Source organism: Taudactylus pleione, unplaced genomic scaffold, assembly GCF_031769625.1.
Source record: "Taudactylus pleione unplaced genomic scaffold, aTauple2 ptg000842l, whole genome shotgun sequence".
NCBI lineage: Eukaryota > Metazoa > Chordata > Amphibia > Anura > Myobatrachidae > Taudactylus > Taudactylus pleione.
Genome location: NW_028285244.1, coordinates 3237014 through 3258035, shown reverse-complemented (window position 1 = coordinate 3258035; position 21022 = coordinate 3237014). Strand labels below are relative to the sequence as shown.

Genomic DNA, 21022 nt, shown 5'->3' with positions numbered 1-21022 from the left:
CACCCTATGGTAAATCCGTGCGGAAGCAGGCTTGCGTGCCCTAAGCATGGTACCAATGACCGAACTGGAGAAACCCCGAGACCTTAAGACGGCTGTCTCAAGAGCCACGCCGTCAAAGACAGCCGACCCAGGTCCGGGTAAAGGCAGGGCCCTTGAGACAATAGGTCCTGACGCTGAGGAGGAAGGTACGGAGCGTCGATGGAGAGGCACCTCAGATCGGAGTACCAAGGACGTCTGGGCCACGCCGGAGCTACCAGCACGAGCGTGCCGCCGTCCTGCTTGAAATTCCGCAGAACCCGAGGAAGCATGGATATCGGAGGAAACAGATACGCCAGGTGAAACGTCCATTTCACCGACAGCGCGTCTACCAGACAGGCGCCTGCGTCTCTTGTCCTTGACCCGTAAACGGGCAACTTGTGATTGTGACGGGAGGCCATTAAGTCCAGCTCCGGCAGCCCCCACCTGTCCACGAGTAGCTGAAACACCTCTGGGTGAAGCGACCATTCCCCGTGATGCACGTCGTGACGGCTGAGGAAGTCCGCCTCCCAATTGAGGACTCCGGGAATGAAGACTGCCGAGATCGCTGGAATGTGACACTCCGCCCAAGCAAGAATGCGAGACACCTCCGACATCGCTGCCCGACTGCGAGTTCCTCCTTGGTGGTTGATGTACGCCACCGTGGTGGCGTTGTCGGACTGCACCTGAACCGCCCTTCCGTGAAGAGCGGGGCCGGATGACTGCAGGGCCCTGTATACTGCCCGCAGTTCCAGAATGTTAATGGAAAGAAGAGCTTCTTCCGCGGACCAACGACCCTGAAGCGATAATGAGCCGGTCACTGCCCCCCAACCCCGAAGACTGGCATCCGTCGTGAGCAGGACCCAGTCCGGGATCCAAAAGGGGTGCCCCTCGAGCAGATGAGCCGTCTGAAGCCACCAAGCCAAAGACTGCCGAACCTCCGGGGACAACACCAGCAACTGAGAGCGGATCCGGTGTGGTAACCCGTTCCATTCTGATAGAATCAGCCCCTGCAGGGGCCGGGAATGGAACTGGCAAATTCCACCATGTCGAATGTCGACACCATGGACCCCAGAACTCTCATAGCCGAATGATCCGACAGGCGGCAACTGCTCAGGCAACTGTGTATCCGCAGCTGGAGGGAGGAGACCTTCTCCGAAGTCAGGAAGATCCTCTGCTGACGAGAATCCAGCAGGGCCCCCAAATGAACCATCCGCTGAGATGGAATCAGGGAGGACTTTTTCCAATTTATCAGCCACCCGTGCGCTTGCAGGCAAGCGACCGTCAGGTGGAGATGTTGAAGCAGTACCTCCGGGGAGCTCGCCAGCAACAGGAGGTCGTCCAGATACGGCAGCAGCCGTACATTCTGGTTCCGCAGATGTGCGGCCATCACCGCCATAATCTTCGTGAACACCCGCGTTGCCGTGGAGAGACCAAAGGGTAGCGCCCGGAACTGATAGTGGTGTTGAAGGATAGCGAACCTCAGATACCTCTGGTGCGAAGGTGCTATCGGAACATGGAGGTAGGCGTCCTGGATATCCTGGGACACCATGTAATCCCCCGGTTCCATCGCCAGAATGATAGAACGTAACGTCTCCATCCTGAACTTGGGAAACCTGAGGAATTTGTTCAGAGACTTCAAATTGAGGATAGGGCGATGAGAACCATTGGGTTTCTGCACCAGAAACAGAGAAGAATAGTACCCCATCCCTTGTTGTAATTGAGGAACGGGAACAATGACCACTGCTTTCAGCAAGGACTCTACGGCCACTTGAATCTGTAAGGTCTTGGTCGTATCCTGAGAAGGACTGGTGCAGAAAAACTGGCGGGGCGGTCTGTGCCGAAAAGACAGGGCGTACCCCTGGGAGACCACTTCTCGAACCCAGGCATCCGTGGTGGTATCGTGCCAGCACTGGGCAAACAGAAGAAGTCGGCCTCCCACTCTGGGGTCCCCCAGAGGGAGGCCCGTCCCATCAGGCAGAGGGCTTATCCTCCTGCTTGGAAGAAGGGCGCCTGGCACTCCAGACCTGCTTCTTGGGCTTAGAAGCGGCCTTGGTCGCCGACTGCCTCGGGAAGGACTGACCTTTAGCCTTGCCCTGAACCCGAAAGAACCAAAAGGCAGAGCTCCGTACCTTGGTAGGTGCAGAAGCCGAAGGGAGGAAGGCTGACTTAGACTTAGCCAGCGTATCCACAATTTTGTCCAAGTCTGGACCAAAAAGCAACTCCCCATTAAAAGGTAAGGCCTCCAGGCCCTTTTTGGAGTCAGCGTCAGCTCTCCAAGACCTCAGCCACAAGGACCGACGCGCCGACACAGCTGCAGCCGACACCCGAGAGGTCAGCAGGCTCGCGTCTAACGAAGCTTCCCCAATGTAGGAAGCCGCATCCCTCATTTGTCCTATCAACGCTTCTGGATCTCCGGAGCATCTTCCGGAAAGGTATCCTCCAAGGCGTTGGCCCAGCTCTCGATGGCCTTAGCCACCCAAGAGATGGCCATGGACGGACGGGCCACCGCCCCCGAGAGAGAGTAAATAGATTTTAAACAAATCTCCACTTTCCTGTCCGTGGGATCTTTCAGGGAGGAGATAGACGACAGAGGCAGCGTAGCGCTTTTAATTAAGCGGGTAACGTGGGAATCCACCGCAGGCGGAGTTTCCCACTTCCTGCAATGAGCCTCAGGAAACGGATAGTTTGAAGCCAACCGTTTCTGCGGTTGGAATCTCTTGCTGGGCAACTGCCAGGCCCCTGCCATATGATCCGTTAACTGGTCTGACAGGGGAAAAACCGTCGAAGTCACCTTGGCCTTTTTAAAGTTAGGGTACTTTGACCTGGGAGCCTGCACATCCTCCTCAATATGAAGGATGGCCCGCACCGCCCTAACCAATGCCGGCACATTAATGGAGGACTTAGCCTCCACCTCCTGGGCCCCGGCATCCGAGTCAGAGTCTTCATGTATCTCTCCGTCATCCGAAGACAAATCCGTGTCCGTAAACTGAGCCGCCAGTGAAGGCGGAACGGGTCGCTTGGACGCCCGTGGGGGCAAATCACTGTGCAACATAGATTGAAAGGCCGATGACGAAGCCGCCAGGTTCTGAACAGAGCTGGAGAGGACATCCACCCAGGGAGGGGGCACCGTCTGAGGATACCCCTGAAACGGCACCATGGACTGCTGCGGCACCGTGGGAGATTGCACAAATACAGGCAAACCCGCATAAGGACCCACAGTCTGAGACCCGGGCGGAGACTGCACCAGACGCGTCACACACCGGGGGAACGTGGGATGGTAGGCTGGGGCAACGCCCTAGAAGGGGCCGCAGTAGGGGCCGCAAGCCGGTCCGCGATCGACGCCAGCACCTGCGTAAACATCGCCCACGGAGGATCCTGCGCCACCGGGGGTTTAGAGGGACCAGGCACCAGCTGGCACCGCCCGCACAGACTGTCCTGAGACAAATCCGACCCGTCGACCCCTGCCGAACAGCGACGGCAGGAAAACAACACAGGAGCCTCGGAGCGCTCATTCTCCTCATCAGACATGACACAAACTTTTTGCAATAAACGTGTATCACCGAAACGAGGTAAGGCGTATAACACCCACGCACTCCCAAGTATGCAACACAAACAGCCCACAATCTGGTACTGAGTAGCACACCGCTGTATGTGACGGACCTCACAAATACGTAGATCTATATAAGTGAGGTACACAGAAAGAACACCCCTCCCCCACGCACCTGCGGGCCGTAGAAGGAAAGGGATAGGTAAAAAGCTGACAGTAAGTAGAAAAAGCACAGACAGCAGCACTAGCAATAGTCACATACCATGCAGAGAAGATATACTCACTGCACCTTCAGCTACAATCAACCTCCCAGATTCAGGGTCTGCGAGGGCTATAGCGCTGCGAACACTGTCCTGATCAGGGGAGAGGTACGCAGGGGGACCGGTCCACTGGAAGCCTGCCTGGGAGCTCTGCGTTGCTGCCTGGGAAGATGGCCGCCGGAGAGCTCTGAGGAGGAGTGGCCGAGAGAGCACAGCCCAGCGACGCCAGCACGCTTGAGAGAAGGCGCGCTGGGCTGAGGGGAGGAGCCGCTCAAGCAGGGAAGGCTGCCTCCACTGCTAGTATGGAACCCCAGGGACGCCGTTCCCTACCGGCCTTACACCCTGGTGGTCCAGCGGACACGCGGGGTAATCCACAGAGGGGGGTGCCCGCCGCCGCTACTAGCGCCGCCGGTCTGCCCCCAGAGACCGGCGGCATAAAGACTGCATTACTTCCCCCGCGCGCAGTGCTGACAGCGCTGCACGCGGCTTACCTGGCCCCTTGCGTCCGGCAGCGGTCTGTGGGAGGTCCCGGAGCCACGCTAGCACTGACTCCGGGGTCCCGCTGCGATCCCCGGATCAGTACCGGCGTCGCAGCGCCAGCGGGGCTTGTTGGAGCGGCAGCATGGACGTCCAGATGGACAGTCTTATGCTGCCGCTCTGAAGATAGTAAAAAAATTAAATAATAAAATCTTCTTTAAAAAAAATTAAAATAAAGCTTAGGGGCTGCTTATGTAGCCCCACTGCTCCAGGGTGACCCGACTCCGGCCGGGCACCACCTAAAACTGAGGTGCCTGTGGTCGGGGGCGGGGTATAGAGGAGGACGGACCCAAGTGCATCCTGGGAGCAGCAAAGCTTTAACTGCGTGGTGCCCGTGGATCCAGATCCAGCTATACCCCAAGGTCAACCCTGTGGACCCCCTATGGACCCTTAAGTAGAAAGACAATGTTTGGGTAGACAATGGAAGATAGACAGGCAATAGATAGACAGGGACTGAAGGTCGACAGGGTCTGAAGGTCGACACACTAAAGGTCGACTGGTAACAAGGTCGATAGGTACTGAAGGTCAACAGGCAATAGGTCGCAGGTACAGACGGTCGACAGGCAATAGGTCGACAGGTACAGAAGTTCAACAGGCAATATGTTAACAGGTACTAAAGGTCGACATGGACTGAAGGTCGACAGGGTCAGAAGGTCGACACACTAAAGGTCGACTGGTAACAAGGTCGACAGGTATGAATGTCGACAGGCAGTAGGTCTACACTTATATAGTCAAATGGTCGACACTTATTTTTTTTAGGGTTAGTGTCAGGGTTAGGCACTTACTCCGACGGTTAGGGACATAGGGCCTGATTCAGAGCCGCTCGTAAGCGGCCGCTCGTTCACTACGAGCGATGTTTGCCCAACTGCGCATGCGTACGGATCGTTATACGCATGCGCGAACCAGTCAGTGCGGTCGAAATTCATGTGCTCGCAAAATAGCGAATGCCTGATAATTTGAGTGACAGAATGAGGCGTATGTGGGTGGTAACAGGGGAAGGTGCTTGAAAACGGGGAGTGGAGATCCGAACGCAGGCGTGCTTAAAGGTCAAAACGGGCGTTTTAAGGGTGTGCATAATTAAAACAGCAGCGTCATTGACCACGTCACTGGGTTATTTTATAGCCAGAACTGCTCGCAAGATTGTGGTAGCAAAAACCAACCCCAAGAATAGCGAGCAGTTCATACGCTGGTCGATGTACTCGATTAATCTAATAAATAGCGGACATGACGTAGGATGCAAGCGGCCAGGGGGCGTATTTTTAAAAAAAAACGACCGCAGGTTTTGTTCGCTCGTTCAGACCTAGAGGCGTGAACAGACCACAAAGAGCAAAAGGTTCATTTGAATAGCCACCCCTATTTTCTGGAAGAGCAAGCGCAAATAGCGTCCGGCTCTGAATCAGGCCCATACTCCGATGGGTCGACTTGTAACAAGGTCGACAGGCAGTAGGTCGACATTCATATAGTCAAATGGTCGACACTTTTTTTCTTTTTTAGGGTTAGTGTCAGGGTTAGGCTCTTACTCCGACGGTTAGGGTTAGGCACTTACTCCGACGGTTAGGCACTTACCCTGATGGTTAGGGTTAGGCACCAAGAGGAGGGTTAGGGTAAAGATGAGGGCTAAAAAACAAAACAAACCATGTGTCGACCATTTGCATATCGACCATATGAGTGTTGACCTAATGACCATGTCGACCTTCAGCACATGTCAACCTTGTTGCCAGCCGACCTTTAGCGTGTCGACCTTCTGGCCATGTCGACCTTCTGACCCTGCCGACCTTTAGTGTGTCAACCTTCTGACACTGTCGACATTCCTTCCGTCGACCTTGTTACTAGTCGACCTTCAGTCCCTGTCTATCTTCCATTGTCTACCCAAACATTGTCTATCTAGACAATGTAAACCTAATGACCGGATACCATAATGGACTGGGACCAATCAGATACAGAGTACATGGGAGCTCAGTACTGAGCTGTAACTTCAGCAAGAAGCGACGTTGTACTGGCAACAGAGGCCAGTCAGGAAATTTAATTTATAGGGGAGGATCCCCAGGGAATGGATGCTGCAATCAGCTGGTCTGGGAGCAGCACTCTGAGTGGAGGAAGAGCATCAGGTGACAGAGTCCAACATGGCTGCACCCATACTATTGTTTAGGAGTGCAGCCTGTATGCTATCATGGTGGGAAAACACGCTGTGAGCAAGAGGCTGCGGAGAGCCATCTCCATGCTCAGTAACAGGACACTGAGCGGACAGGGCAGGAGCAGCACAGACAGCACCAGCCGGGGGCAATGTGCAGCGTGGTATCCTGGACAGGCATCGGAGAGGTAAGAAAGTGGGTTTAATAGTCCGGAGCGTGACAAGAACAATGCTGTGTGGCAGTAATGCTATCCATTACACCAACAACCAACAAAGTCATCAGGGTGACTAAACGCGTTGGGAGTACTGCGAGCTGACATCATGGCGTCTACATAAAAGTGAAACAAAGTGCTGGAGATTGCAGTGAAGCTTGTAGGAATAGATGTGCCCACATACATCTATCCTCCGTGCGCTAATAGTCGCACCACACAACGCGGGAGCTCAGTGAGACTTTTTGTACGTATTTTTACCTTCAAATGCATCTTATTCACACAAGGATGTGAACAGAGGGCCTGATTCAGACCCGCTCGTGAGCGTAGGACGCTCGCAAGCGGGTCGATGGTGCCCTAATGCGCATGCGCGAGACCCGCATAGCGACGGGGAATCCGTCGCTTGGGGTCTCGCACCAAAGGGGGCGTGCTGTCGATGGTGAGGGCGTGGCTGCCAGACAGAGGCATTCCCATGGGAACGCCTACCGTCTGAGTCCGGCCCCACTGACATCACTAGTGATGTCAGTGGGAGTGATTTTGGCTCTGATAGAGCTAAAATCACTCCAGGGCTTGCGGTCACCGAGACCCTACCACAGGGTCTTATCGCAAGCCTGATGGTCGCGATGGTCTTGACCATCGCGACCATCATCATGGACGCTCGCTATAGCTGTGGGTGGTAACCCACAGCTATGCGAGCGTCCATGAGGCCGCTCCAATTTCAGGTAGGAGGACCCTGATTCAGAATGAGCGCTCTGGTCAGAGCGTCCGGCTCTGAATCAGGCCCAGATAGCACAAGCAGCTTCTGCTTATTAATATGATATGCAGCATGCCTATGTTCCCTAAGTGAGTGCGGGGGTATCTGCATGCTAAATGTTACGTACAGTGTCAGCGGCTGGAACACTGTAACGTGGTGTTTAGCATGCAGATACACCCACAGCTGCTTGTGCTATCTATTTGCATCGTTCTGCGAATAAGACGCATTTGAAGGTAAAGAGAGGCACGAAAAGATGCTCGGCGCTACTGAGTCATGCCACGGCATGGCGTGACTAAAAGGGCTGTTTATCGCGCCAGGAGGCTAAATGTATGTGGACCCATCTGTAAATACATACACTAAATGTTGTCCCCAGCGCTTCCTCTCTCTTTCCTTCTTATCTGCCTATGGGACTGGTTCAGAGATGGATGCAAAGCCGATGTTTCCGCAAATGGCCAATGATTTGTCTACTGCGCATTTGTGGAGTCGCACTGCACATGTGCTGCGATGGTCTTACGATGGCAGTTGCAGAGATGATTTATTGGCAAATTGATGGAAAGTCAGGGACCCTTTGTGGGCAGTAGCTGGGGGGAGACCTAGTCGGGGGCATGTAGCCGTTTCGGGGGCATGTAACAGGCTGCGATTGCGATGCAATATGCAGTTAAGGCTCTGCCCACCGATGTGCGTCCGATGGTTGCGTCTCTGTACACAAGCGGCGGACTTGAGATGCTGCAAGTGTACAAAGTGACCACTTGACACTCACTTTTGCACAGAAGACCTCTATGCGTTCGCCGGCACCAATTCATCGCTGCATGTGTGCACGGTGGCTTTGACGCATGCGCAGTGGCAAAAAAGAAAATCGATCTACTGCGTGCAACATCAACAATGCGTCCATCTCTGAATCAGGCCCCAGGTTGTGTGGAAAAATCTGTATCTATGTATGTCAGGCCCTCCTGTATTGTATGTGTCACCCTGTACATGTCTGTGACGTCAATCTAATTAGATGTGAGCCAGATCCTGCGAGCTGTTCTCACAGCGAAATCGCACTGTGAATGTCAGTTGCAATCCAAATCCAAACTTGCATTGATTTTTCATGTTTTTTTGTGCGCATTCCCCCCCCTCCCGAGCAGGTGAAATGGTAGCGAGAATCTTTATTTTAAGGTAACAATGTCAGGACATCGGAGGTGATTCAGTTCGATGGCATTGCTATCACAGTGTGATAGCACTATTATGGTAATGCAGCAGGAGACATCACGCCTCCTGCACGCAGCATCGAAACATATGCGTGATCCTCTGTCGGGTTGAGTGACCACTCAAGCCGGCGAACGCTGTTCGCCCAAGAAATCGACTGGTGATCCTGGCCTGTCCGTCCCTCCACAACGGCAGCAACACACCTCCGTTTGGAGAAACGGAGGAGGTTGCCACCCCCTCCCCACCTAGAAATGGAGGCACATGCACAGTACGGGTCTTGCACCGACGCAGACCGGCACAATAGGAGATGTACGCTAACCATCGGTTTAGCGCACATATCTGAATTAGCCCCATAGTGCAGAACCTCTGGTACCCCACTAATGGAGGGGCTTAACATAATTTGGCCTTGTCAGTTATCAGGTGAATTTCTATAAAAAGTACATTGATAGGGGAGAGGGTTTTAGAACTGGCAGATGAGAGGTAAAAGCCTTTGGACCTGATTCAGACCCGGCCAATCCGTCGCTCTGGGTCTCGGAACAAAGGGGGCGAGCTGTCGATGTTGAGTGACAGCACGCCGGGGGGGGGTTTGCTGCCCAGACAGAGGCGTTCCCATGTGAACGCCTACCGTCTGGGGCGGCCCCACTGACATCATAAGTGATGTCAGTGGGAGGGCTTTCGGCTCTCTTTGAGCCGAAAGCTCTCTGGGGCTTGCGGCCACGAGACCCTATCATAGCGACCATCATCATAGCGACCATCATCATGGCCGCTCGCTATAGCTGTGGGTGGTCACCCCCACAGCTATGCGAGCGGCCAGGAGGCCGTTCTTACAAAAGAAAAAAACGGCCCTGATTCAGAGCGAGCGGCTCTGAATCAGGGCCTTTATTCAGGCTTCTTGCAAACTTGTATAAATACACTGAAAAATCACTGTACAAGCATTTTCCTGTACCCCAAAATGCTAGAAAGACTTGATGAAAAACAATTGCTTCCTATCATTTTTCGAGCAATATTAAAGTGCAAGAAACAGATACTTAGCACCTTTTAAGAACCTCTAGTACTTAACTTATGGCCATAACAACCTTCTATATGGTCCTGCTATCTCAGTTGCCAAGTTTTGGGGGTCAGGACGGTTTCCCCACTTTTACATGTTCTTTTTCCAGTTTGCTTTTCTTGCATATCTCGGAAGCGCGCATTAGTGCAAAGTGTGCGGATTTCATGAAAGAAACTTGCTTTGCAAAGTCGCACCTAACTGAATGGAGCCCTGTGTGTCTGTACGGCTCTGTGCATGTCTGTGTGTCTGCATGACTCTAGGCATGTCTGTCCCACATATATGACCAGAGGCATGCAGACACTCAGCTGGCTACATAACACGCTTAGGTGCAGGTGGCAATATGGGAACTCACATACCAAGACATATATTTTAAAGGTATTAAATCTATTTGTTTAATGGGTTTAACCCTTTTGAGGTTACTCCAGGTTACTCCAACCGCTACATTGTACCTGGGGGACCTCTTGCAGGGGATACAGTGATGGGAAAATATAATATAAATCAAATGTCACTGGCATAATAGAAATATATTGCAAATTGGCAATGGAATAAAACGATTTTACCGTCATTGTGTTTTTACAGTCTCCGGTGAAGCTTCCGAGGAACGAAATGAATCTGTGTTGCGTGTTCTCCAATGCATGAGGATCCGACTGAGATCCCTCTCCTTCCCGTTCTTCTGAGACTTCACAAAACAAAATTAAAGTACATGTTAGGACCCAAGCAAAGAGATGCATATACTGAATTCTCATACAGCGCGCTCATTTATGCTCTTGCAAATATAGCAGCATTTTCTATGCAATTAGATGATCACTGTCAGCGACAAGCATAAAGCGGTCACTTCCTCACTCTAATGATGGTACAAAGGGTATTTTGTTACTGGAACTTATATAGAACTTCTATTTATTTAACCTAAAATGCTCGTTTACCTAGGGTTCAGAACACCCATGCACACTGATAACACGGATACAGAGGTGCAGGAACGTTTTTCACTTGTCGCAGTTGCTACTGAAAACTTATGATAATGCCGCAGCCGATGGGCTTCCTACTGAGACACCCACCAAGCTGCGGTTCTAATCCACTGCATTGAAAGTCGTACCATCCGACATTTGAGCAATCTTAAGGCCATCGGGGCAGGCTCCCCCTTCCACCCCAGGATCACCTATCAAAATAGCATGGATCTCTATGCAGTTCCTATATGCATTTGCCAGCGGTAATTTCCAGGACGGAAGCACAGACTGAAAACATTGGGAGCTTGTGCCTTATGGCCTAAGGACCTGATTCAGAGCCGGACGCTATTTGCGCTCGCACGTTCAGAAAAAAGGGGTGGCTATTCAAATGAACCGTTCGCTCTTTGCGGTCTGTTCACGCCTCTAGGTCTGAACGAGTGAACAAAACATGCGGTTGTTTTTTGGAAAACTACGCCCCCTGGCCGCTCGCATCCTACGTCATGTCCGCTATTTATTAGATTAATCGAGTACATCGACCAGCGTATGAACTGCTCGCTATTCTTGTGGTTGGTTTTTCCTACCACAATCTTGCGAGCAGTTCTGACTATAAAATAACCCAGTGACGTGGTCAATGACGCTGCTGTATTAATTATGCACACCCTTAAAACGCCCGTTTTGACTTTTAAGCACGCCTGCGTTCGGATCTCCACTCCCCGTTTTCAAGCACCTTCCCCCGTTACCACCCACATACGCCTACTACTGTCACTCAAAATAGCAGCATTCGCTATTTAGCGAACAAACGATTTTCGGCCGCACAGACTGGTTCGCGCATGCATATTACGATCCGTACGCATGCGCAGTTGGGCAAACATCGCTCGGAACGAACGAGCGGCCGCTTATGAGCGGCTCTGAATCAGGCCCTAAGTCTGTCCACCTATGAATCTGGATCGTAGTTACAGATAGGAGGCAATTCAGCTAGAAGCCATGTATTGGTGATACGCTGTTGTGATGCAATTATGGCATCCTATATCTCACGTTTTACTTCCCAGCCCCATAGAGGTGAGCAGGTAAAGCACAATGTGAGACTACCGTATGTATGGAATTTGTGTACACTCTGCGTCTTAATACAAATCCAGGCGGCTGCGACATTTGCATATTTTCGCACATCCACTGTGTATATATTCGCAGCTGCGGCGGGAATTAGCGTACATCTATGAAGCAAGCCCTAAGTACTTAGAATTAGTATTTTCTGTCACAAAATAATTGGTAGCAAGTAGAAGATTAAGACACGTTTTAAGAAAAAGTCACAAAGTCTGTGGCGCGCCATACGGGGCTATTTGATACAATTTGAGGATCGGTCTATGTGGACACATTTGTATTAGAAGGTAAGCTGACCATAGGCACTCGTAGTCAAGGTGATGAAGTGATTTTGATAAGGGCCAGGCGACTGGGTCATAGCATCTCCCAAACAGCAAAGCTTGTGGGGTGCTCAAAGTCATCCGTGGTGAGGACCGACCAACAGTGGATCAATGAGAGAAAAACCACAAACCATCAACACAGTGTTGGGCAGCCAAGACTCCTCAGTGCGAGAGGTCAAGTAAGGCTGTCCCATCTGGTTCACACCAACAGAAGGGAGATTGTGGCACACATCGTGGTAAAAGGTTTAGGGCTCCCTGGGGGAACTTAGGGTTAGGCACCCCCCCGGGAAGTTAGGCTTAGGCAAGGGAAGGTTAGGCACGCCCGGAGGGGACTCAGGGTTAGGCAACCCCCCGGGGGTCTTAGGGTTAGGCGGGGAAGGGGGGAATTAGGGTTAGGCACTGGGGGGAAGGTTAGGGTTAGGCACAACTAAGGAGGGTTAGGGGGGGGGGAGGTTAGTTAATACTTACAGTACCTTGGGACGATCAGGATTTTCAGCCATGTCGGCCAGCGGCTGTCCCCGCGGCCAGCGGTAATTCATACCGATTCCTTCGATACAGCATGTGCTGAACACGTTATGTGGGTCTCATCGGAAAGGCATCGTTTGGAATTCGGCCCGATCTTGCATATAAAAACCTGTCACCTTAATGGTGATTGTTGGAAACAGAGCAATTAATGTGTAGTGTGTAAGCTCCACGTCTGGTGGATCATTTTGGTCATCCGAATTTGTCTAGTTGTTGGCAAATCTGTCAGGTGTGTACCTAGCTTTACTAGAGTTAAAGGATCTGCTGGTAACATCCTAGTACCAGATACCATAGGACACCATTAGAGGTCTTGTAGATGCCATGCTACAGCAAGTCAGAGCTGTATTTGCGGCACACGGAGGAACAACGGTATACAGTATTAATCAGGTGGTCATAATGTTTTGACTCATCAGTGTATAGTCTATAGGTCAATGATGATCCATTTATAAAATGCCTGCTGGTGTGCAAAATGTGTCATATACACAGATCAATTATCCCAATTCTTTTTAGCTATATCCCAGGTGCAGACAGAGGGCCTGATTCAGAGCTGAACGCTCTGACCAGAGTGCTCGTTCTGAATCAGGGCCCTCCTACCTTTTTTTGGAGCGTCCTCATGGATGCTCGCATAGCTGTGGGTTACCACCCACAGCTATAGCGAGCGTCCATGATGATGGTAGCGATGGTCTTGACCATCGGGCTTGCGACGGAGACCCTGCGGTAGGGTCTCGCTGCCGCAAGCCCTGGAGTGATTTTGGCTCTATCAGAGCCAAAATCACTCCCACTGACATCACTAGTGATGTCAGTGGGGCCGGCTTGAGACGGTAGGCGTTCCCATGGGAACGCCTCCGTCTGGCAGGCACGCCCACCAAAGGGGGCGTGCTGTCAATCAACATCGACAGCACGCCCCCTTTGGTGCGAGACCCGGAGCGATGGAGAGCCCGTCGCTCGCCGGGTCTCACGCATGCGCACGACGGAGCTCCCTCCGTCGTGCGCATGCGCAGTGGGGGAAAATCGACCCGCTTGCGAGCGTACTGCCGCTCACGAGCGGGTCTGAATGACCCCCAGAGTGCGCTTGAATATAGAGCACAGTCTGTAAAGTATGTACTGTACACAGCTTACAATTGTTTCTGAATGCTGAAACTACTAGGAACTAGAGTACTGTATATAATACTGTAGTTCTGAATCACTGACCATGCATTAAGCCAGTGGTTGCCAACATTTTTGAATCATGGCGCCCTAGAGTGTCAGCATTTTTTTACAGCACCCAAAGGCCAAAAGTTTCTAAATGAAAAATTTAGAAAAATTATTACTTTAGGTAAATTGTGCTGACCATTCATCATTGGGTCAGTTATTTGTTGGTGGACATGGCTACAGTACTGCTTGTCCAAATATATATATATATATATATATATATATATATATACTGTTGACATGCCCTCCTGTATATCATTAATTACCCACTTATTGTAAAATAATTCTGTTATGTAGATCCTGATGTTGCCCTTCTCCTTAATAAGAATTTTGGTGCATTTGGGTTTACTGGAGTTTCTGTGTGAGCACGTGGGGGACCTTGGCAGTCCCATCTACAGCACCAAGTTTAGCAATCTTTGCACCCCCGGCGGCCCCAGTGGTCCCAGGCTCCAGCATCCTCGGAGGTTCCATCATTCCCAGGGGAGAATCAGAGCAGCAGCAGCCATCAAGCACAGTAACACACGTTGCTTCTGGCTGCACATTAATTAACATCACACCACCGTCCCCCAAACACCTCTATACTGCCCTGACCTTCTGCTGTGCCTAATTTGGTCTTCCCACTATAAAATGATTATTATTCTACAATATGGCATGCTATGAATTGGGGGTCCTGCTGTTGTGGTACACTATGAATTGGGCACCAGAAGATAGGCATGTGGCTGGGTCTGATGGGCATTGAAGGACCATGTGTGTTGGTCTGATGGCATGTGGGGAGGCCTGAGGGGCATGTTTGCTGGTCTATACAAATTTTCATATAATTTGGTTGGAGACGAGAATCTGTCTCCCAAACTTTTAAGCAGGCTTCTAGATTTTAGAGAGTTTGCCGAGCCCTGATTTAGTAACATGCACGGTATAAAGCTGCAGTTGCTATCTGGTACTAGATATTTCATCACTAATATCAAATTGTGGGCCTGATTCTGCGTTGTACGCTAATGCCTCCACTGCTGCGTCTGTGTACTTAACTATGAACGAAGATATGCAAATGTCGCAGCCGCCACCTGCGGCTTTGCAAATCCAAGCATCTGGGAAAATGTTGCAGCATCTGCATTCACAGACGCAGCATCAGTCGCTGATCATTCGACTGTTGCAGCTCTGAGTAAGCCTATGGTGCCGCAGAATGGGCATGGGAACTGGGGGCCTGATTCAGAGCCGGACGCTCTGACAGAGTGCTCGCTCTGAATCAGGGCCGGCATTCTGTTTTTTTTAGAGCGGCCTCCTGGCCGCTCGCATAGCTGTGGGTATCCACCCACAGCTATAGCGAGCGGCCAGGAAGATGGTCGCGATGGTCAAGACCATCGGGCTTGCGACGAGACCCTTGTGGTAGGGTCTCGTTGCCGCAAGCCCCAGAGAGCTTTCGGCTCTAACAGAGCCGAAAGCTCTCCCACTAACATCACTCAACATCGACAGCACGCCCCCTTTGGTACGAGACCCGGAGCGACGGTTTGCCCGTCTTTATCCGGGTCACGCGCATGCGTACGATGGAGCCAGCTCCGTCGCGCGCATGCGCACTGGGCCACAATCGACCCGCTTACGAGCGCATAGCGCTCGCGAGCGGGTCTGAATCAGGCCTTGAGATCCTGGAGCCATATTGCTTGCATACGGCCTAACAGTTACAGGGTGAGACATGCTACTGAAATGGTCGCGATGCGCCTGCGTTCTTTGCCTCCACTCCCAGTTACCTCCCTCAAATGCTCCCTGACTGTCAATTGCACTGCAAATAGTCACAGCGAGCAATTACGGTAATGTAATGTAACTTGACGCATGCGCAGTGCGACACGGATGCATGCTCAGACGGCGGATAAGCAATCAACTGCAAAAACATTGGCATAGCGTAACGACTCTGAACCAGGGGCCTGATTCAGAGCTGCTCGCACTATGTGTATGCAAATTGCGTAGGCAGTGCTATCGCACATCAATGCATTAGGACGCCCAGCATTTCTTAGAGATCAATCACATAGTGTATGCAGACCCCACCCGCCTGTCTTAAGACGCCCACTTGTGCACGCTTGAGGTTGACCATACCCTGCCGCAAGCACTTCAGTGTAAAAACAAGCTAGGTGACGTGTACTATGATGCTGTCTTATAATTATGCACACCTCTAAAACGCCGTTGAGATGCTCAGGCACGCCTGCGTTTGCACCTCCACCCTCGTTTTTAATGGCCAGCACGTTAGTACCTACAAATGGCTTCTCCTGTCACTCACTCTGCTGGGCTGTCTATGCGCAGCAAGCGAATGCATTGTGATATTTCGCTAAGGTATGCGCACGCGCACTGCGATGCATACGCACAATGCATACACACTGCATACCATCGGCAGCAGCAAGAGTTTGCATCTTAGCGAGGGGGTCTGAATCAGCTCACAGGTCCATTATGCAATGCTGTCCTATATAATCCCCTTCCCTATCTGCCCATGTCCCGTCCTATTGCCCACGGTTTGCAGACAATGTGAACGTTTATGTTTGGCTACATAGGCTTGCTATGGGAACAGTGCCATGCAGTGCCTGGAACATCTTCTGTTGCTTCATAATGCAGCTTCTCCCACTGACACAATATATGTAGCGCAGGCTGGGTGAGGGAACACAGAGACCTCTTGCACATTTACCATTTTTTTGCTGACATGAACTGAAAATTCTACTTCGTTTACAATGATCATCTCCTGGGTCTTCATCGTCACATCGCTTTCTTTTCATTATATCCACAACTTTGTCTGGGGACTGTCGCCTCTTTAGCAATGCTGGGAAACATGAAAACGGAAAATGGTTTACAGTCTTATGGTTACAAATATGAGAGCAATAACATCTGTAACAATAGCGGCTTTCCAAAGGGAGGTGGATGAATGACTGTTGCTGTCAGGAGCTACATTATACTGTACATGTCTATAATACATGTTGTGCATTAACATACACAGACTTCAGATTTAATGGCTGCACTGATTACATGGTGAATCCAGCAGTCCTGCAACTTGGTTCATTGGAGACAATCACTTTCCCGGATTGAGGAGTTTTTAAAGTTACATTTCCTAGTAATAGAATGGTCTTGATCACGAGGGAGAGTTAAACACTTTCGCTGGCTTAAAAGGGGCAAGGGCCTGATTAAATCACAGATCGCAACTGCAGTAGCGCACGCAGATCGGTCAATGGTGCGTTCTGCGCATGCATCGCAGTGCGCCTGTGTTGAGTTATCATTGCGATCGCTCGCGTAGAAAGAAAGCATGGCATACGCAGCTTGTACTCACTACGTGCAACGAGGTTAGTAATTTCTGAGTAAGGTCAGACCTGCTGTAATTCTGCGCGAGGGTCCGATGTTAGTCGATGTTACCAATGTATATACAGCACTGCAAGGTATTACGGATGTGAGATAGCGGTAGTGGGCGTCTATATGCTGACTGTGTGATTGCAGTCATTAGCATATTTTCGCAGCAGTCCTCCGTGCGTAATCGCAGCTGCCACTGCAATAGTGATCCGTAGTGAATCAGGCCCAAAGTCAATACTTATCAGTATACAAATAGCAAAGTGTTTGCTACACTAGAAAAGGACAACCTGTACATTATTATATAATAATAATAAGGAAAGAATCTGCACTATACCCATCGGGTCTTCACGGCCTCCGGTGGCATTTGTGCTGGCAGTGTAACTCTTTGAAGGCTGCTTTAAAACAAAACAATATATTATGTATGCTGAATCTCTAGAAGTATATCTGTACATACACACACAAACATGCGTATATTCCGCACGCACACTTATGCATCATGTGGATGAAAAAAAGCATTAGCAATGACCAGCATGCAATTCTGTGAGATGTTTTACAGCCCAAACGCCCAGTATTTTATACCCAACACATACTAACACATAATATACTAGACGGTGGGCTGATTCAGAGATGGAAGCAATGTTCCTGCAGTTAGCGATTTTATTGTACTGCGCTTGTGCAAAAAGCCAGAGAAATCCTTACTGCGCACGCGCGAACCCAAGGCAGCAATGGCGTACAGCATCGCTAGCATTTGAGAAGGGGTTTGTGATCTCTGGGCATATTTTGATGGTGGCTGGGAGGTGACCTAAAGTGAACGCAAAACGGGGCCGTTCATGGGCATGTCACAGGCACAGCTGCGTTCCCAATTGCAAATCCACAGCTTCTGAGTAGACCATGGGCTACTGCAAATGTTGATGGTGCAACCGATGTTGGAGTGTTTACAATCTGTTTACAACAGACCAAGTAGCCTGACAGTGGGCGTCTCACCGCTCATACTCTCCATCACACTTCCCACACGAAAGGCTGAGATGAGCATATTCCCGCAACAGCTACAGCGTGAGCGGCTGCATTTACCACATATCGCTGAATCAGGCCCCAGGGTCCAGTAATCATTACATTCCGTCAATCCTCTACAGCCCTGTCCCAATTGTGCATGTCCATTGTTAGTTAGGGTGTAGCGTGTGGTCTCCCTCCCTCTTTGGGGGCATGGCTACACTGAAGAGGAGACTAGCAGTTCTGATGATAATGTTTTGTGATGTAAGATAATACAGGTAGCTAATTGCTAAAACATGGTATACATTCACAATGTCGGCATGTATGGGAGATCGACATTCAGCATGCCAACAATGATAGAATATTGAGAGCCAATTTCTGGTTTAGTGTTAAGGTGCGTACACACTAGGCGATGTAATCACGATGCGAAATCGTGAGCGATTTCCCTTGAACTCTCGCAGGCAGCTCCGGGACACAATATGGTGCTAAAAAGTGTCCAATCTGCCCAACGATCTAACGTACGTCCTTAACGATTTGCAAATTGTTAGATCGTACACGATACATCGTTAGCTTACCAAACACCTGACGATGATCTTCAAGATTTCAGCAAAATGTAAATAATGGGCGGGCCTAACTAGGGGGTATATAGAGCAGGCGCCATTTTAGCTCTGTGACTAGTGAGGCTTGGTGTATACCTGCTGAATGCTGTACATTGCTATTGTGCTCTGCTTTGTTTTTTGCCTGGCGTAACAAAGTGTGTTTTTGCTGCATTCTATCCTGTATTATGTGGTGATGGATTCCTATCGCTATAGAGTTCTGCTCGCCTATGCTGGGGTTAAGGTGATGAAGGAGAGGGCCCAGCAAAGGAGGAGAGCATGCTGGACCAAGGATTGGCTGCTGCAGAGGGATACTCGCTCTCACATGTCCCTGCTGATGGAGATTCAGGAGAACAATCCGGACGACTACCGCAACTTCCTGCGCATGGTTGACGACATTTCCAGGAGTTTCTGCGTCTGGTGACCCCCTATAATCAGAGGCAGAATACTAAGCTGCGGAGGGCCGTCCCTGCTGAGGAGAGGCTGGTGGCTACCCTGAGGTTCCTGGCTACAGAAAGGTCCCTGGCTGACCTGAAGTTTGGGTCCCTCATCTCCCCTCAGGCTTTGGGCATCATCACCCCGGAGACCTGCAAGGCTATTGTTAAAGTTCTGCAGTACCAGTATTGCAAGGTAAGAAAAAACACACTACACATTTATTTATTTATTTAGAAAGAAAAGATTTTATTTATTTATTTTCTTAGGAAATGTAGAAAACAAGTATAAAAACACTTTAAAAGAGTGTAAAATTAGCTGCCAACATGGCTGCGAATAATAAAACTGTCTTTATGACAACACTATAAAATTGGCATCCCAAACTTGGAAAAAACAACTCTGAAAAAGCATTTTTTTTTACTTTATATGCATTTATAATGTAAAAGGCAATTATCAACTAGTTATATCAGTCCCAATAGCTATGCTGCTCTATGGTATACGGTGGGTCAGACGCCGGATTGAATAGGCCAAGAAACACATGGCACAAGTACAGATTGTGGCCGCGGCTTCCAATGTGTTAAGTGACCGTGTCCAATCAGCGTCGTCACCACCAATACCATAGAGTAGCTATTGGGAAAGATAAAACTTGTTGATGATTGTATAAAAACATAAAATAAAACTGTTAAAGTTTGTAAAATCCAGGAATCTCCTCCTCAGATTCCAAAAGTGCACTATAAATAGCCTGGCTTGAGCTGCACAGGTTGGTGGGTGGGGGAGTAGGCTGTGACTGGGTGGGAGGCATCAGAGGCGGGAGGGATGAGGGTCAGCGATCTAGGTGGCTGGAGACATATTATTTGTGAGCGCCCTGATCACCAAATCATACAGCAGACGCTGAAATTCAAGCTGCATACCAGGCCTCATCTGCCCCATGGAGCTATTTATGTGGGAAGTAAGGTGATCAAAGTGGTCGGGGCCTTCTTAGGACCTTCATCCTGCCTCAAGTAGTCCCTGCAGCTCCTTTATTCCTTGCCGACACCTTTTTTTCTGGGTAGTAGCAGCTGCTGGTGGGCATGGGGAAAGTGATACACCCCCCTCACTTTCTCCAATCAGACTCAAGTCAGGAGTCCCCGCCAAATCCAGTTCTTGGGTGGAAGTCTGTAGAGAAAAAATTATCCAAAAATTAATGTTCATGTTTTAACCAGTATTTTCATCTGTTTCCTACAAACATGGATGAGTGGAAAACCATCGCTGAAGAATTTGAACCGCATTGGAATTTCCCTAACTGCAGGGGAGCCATCGATGGGAAACACATCCACATCACCTCACCTGCCAACAGCGGATCCTACAATTATAACTATAAGGCAGGGCTCGACAAATCCCGGGGGCAAATTTTGCTGCCTGGCTACTAGATTTTTCAGTGAGGGAGGAAGTAGATCCTCATCAGCTCTGGCGGACATTCGTGCCTATAGTATTGCTGTGTTCATATCATGCACAGGAGTGCATGTGTTGAGTGTCGCCTGCGGTGACTGCTGTGCCTTTGTCCGTCCCGGCCTGCACTGACGACTCCTCTCCATCTTGGCCTGCTCTGATCCCTGCTGTCTGTCCCAGTCTATGCTGATCCTCCTGTACGTCCCGGCTGTCTACTGTCTCCTATCTCCGGCTGCAAAGAGTTCTCCGGTAGTAGAGTCTATGCGTGGCCAGGGATTGCGGAGCGGCTTCAGAGGGATAGTAGTGTGACCACGAGGGTAGGGGGTTCTGTTGTTCTTCCTGGCACCATTATTTTATATGAAATGTGGTCCGTTATTACTGGAGGGTGGGCGGTGGAGCAGGGGAGCTGTGCAGACTAGTGAGGGGGCCTCCATTTTACTGTATCCATTCAACTGTGACCATTTTGTGGACTGGTATAGGGTGTATAACACACAGAG

General features: G+C 50.3%; 1 protein-coding gene across 3 annotated transcripts in view; it reads right to left on the bottom strand.

The window, feature by feature from the left end:
• Positions 1-21022, bottom strand: part of LOC148474470 (uncharacterized) — a 60205-nt gene that overhangs the window by 18244 nt on the left and 20939 nt on the right. For 2 of the 3 annotated variants that reach the window (XM_088458550.1, XM_088458551.1), the window contains 3 exons: positions 17414-17474; positions 16430-16561; positions 10253-10371 (listed from right to left, as the gene is read on the bottom strand). In XM_088458550.1, coding sequence (XP_088314676.1) covers positions 10253-10371; positions 16430-16561; positions 17414-17474 — 312 coding nt within the window. The remainder of the gene's footprint in view (positions 1-10252; positions 10372-16429; positions 16562-17413; positions 17475-21022) is intronic. The other variant, XM_088458552.1, reaches the window with a different exon arrangement.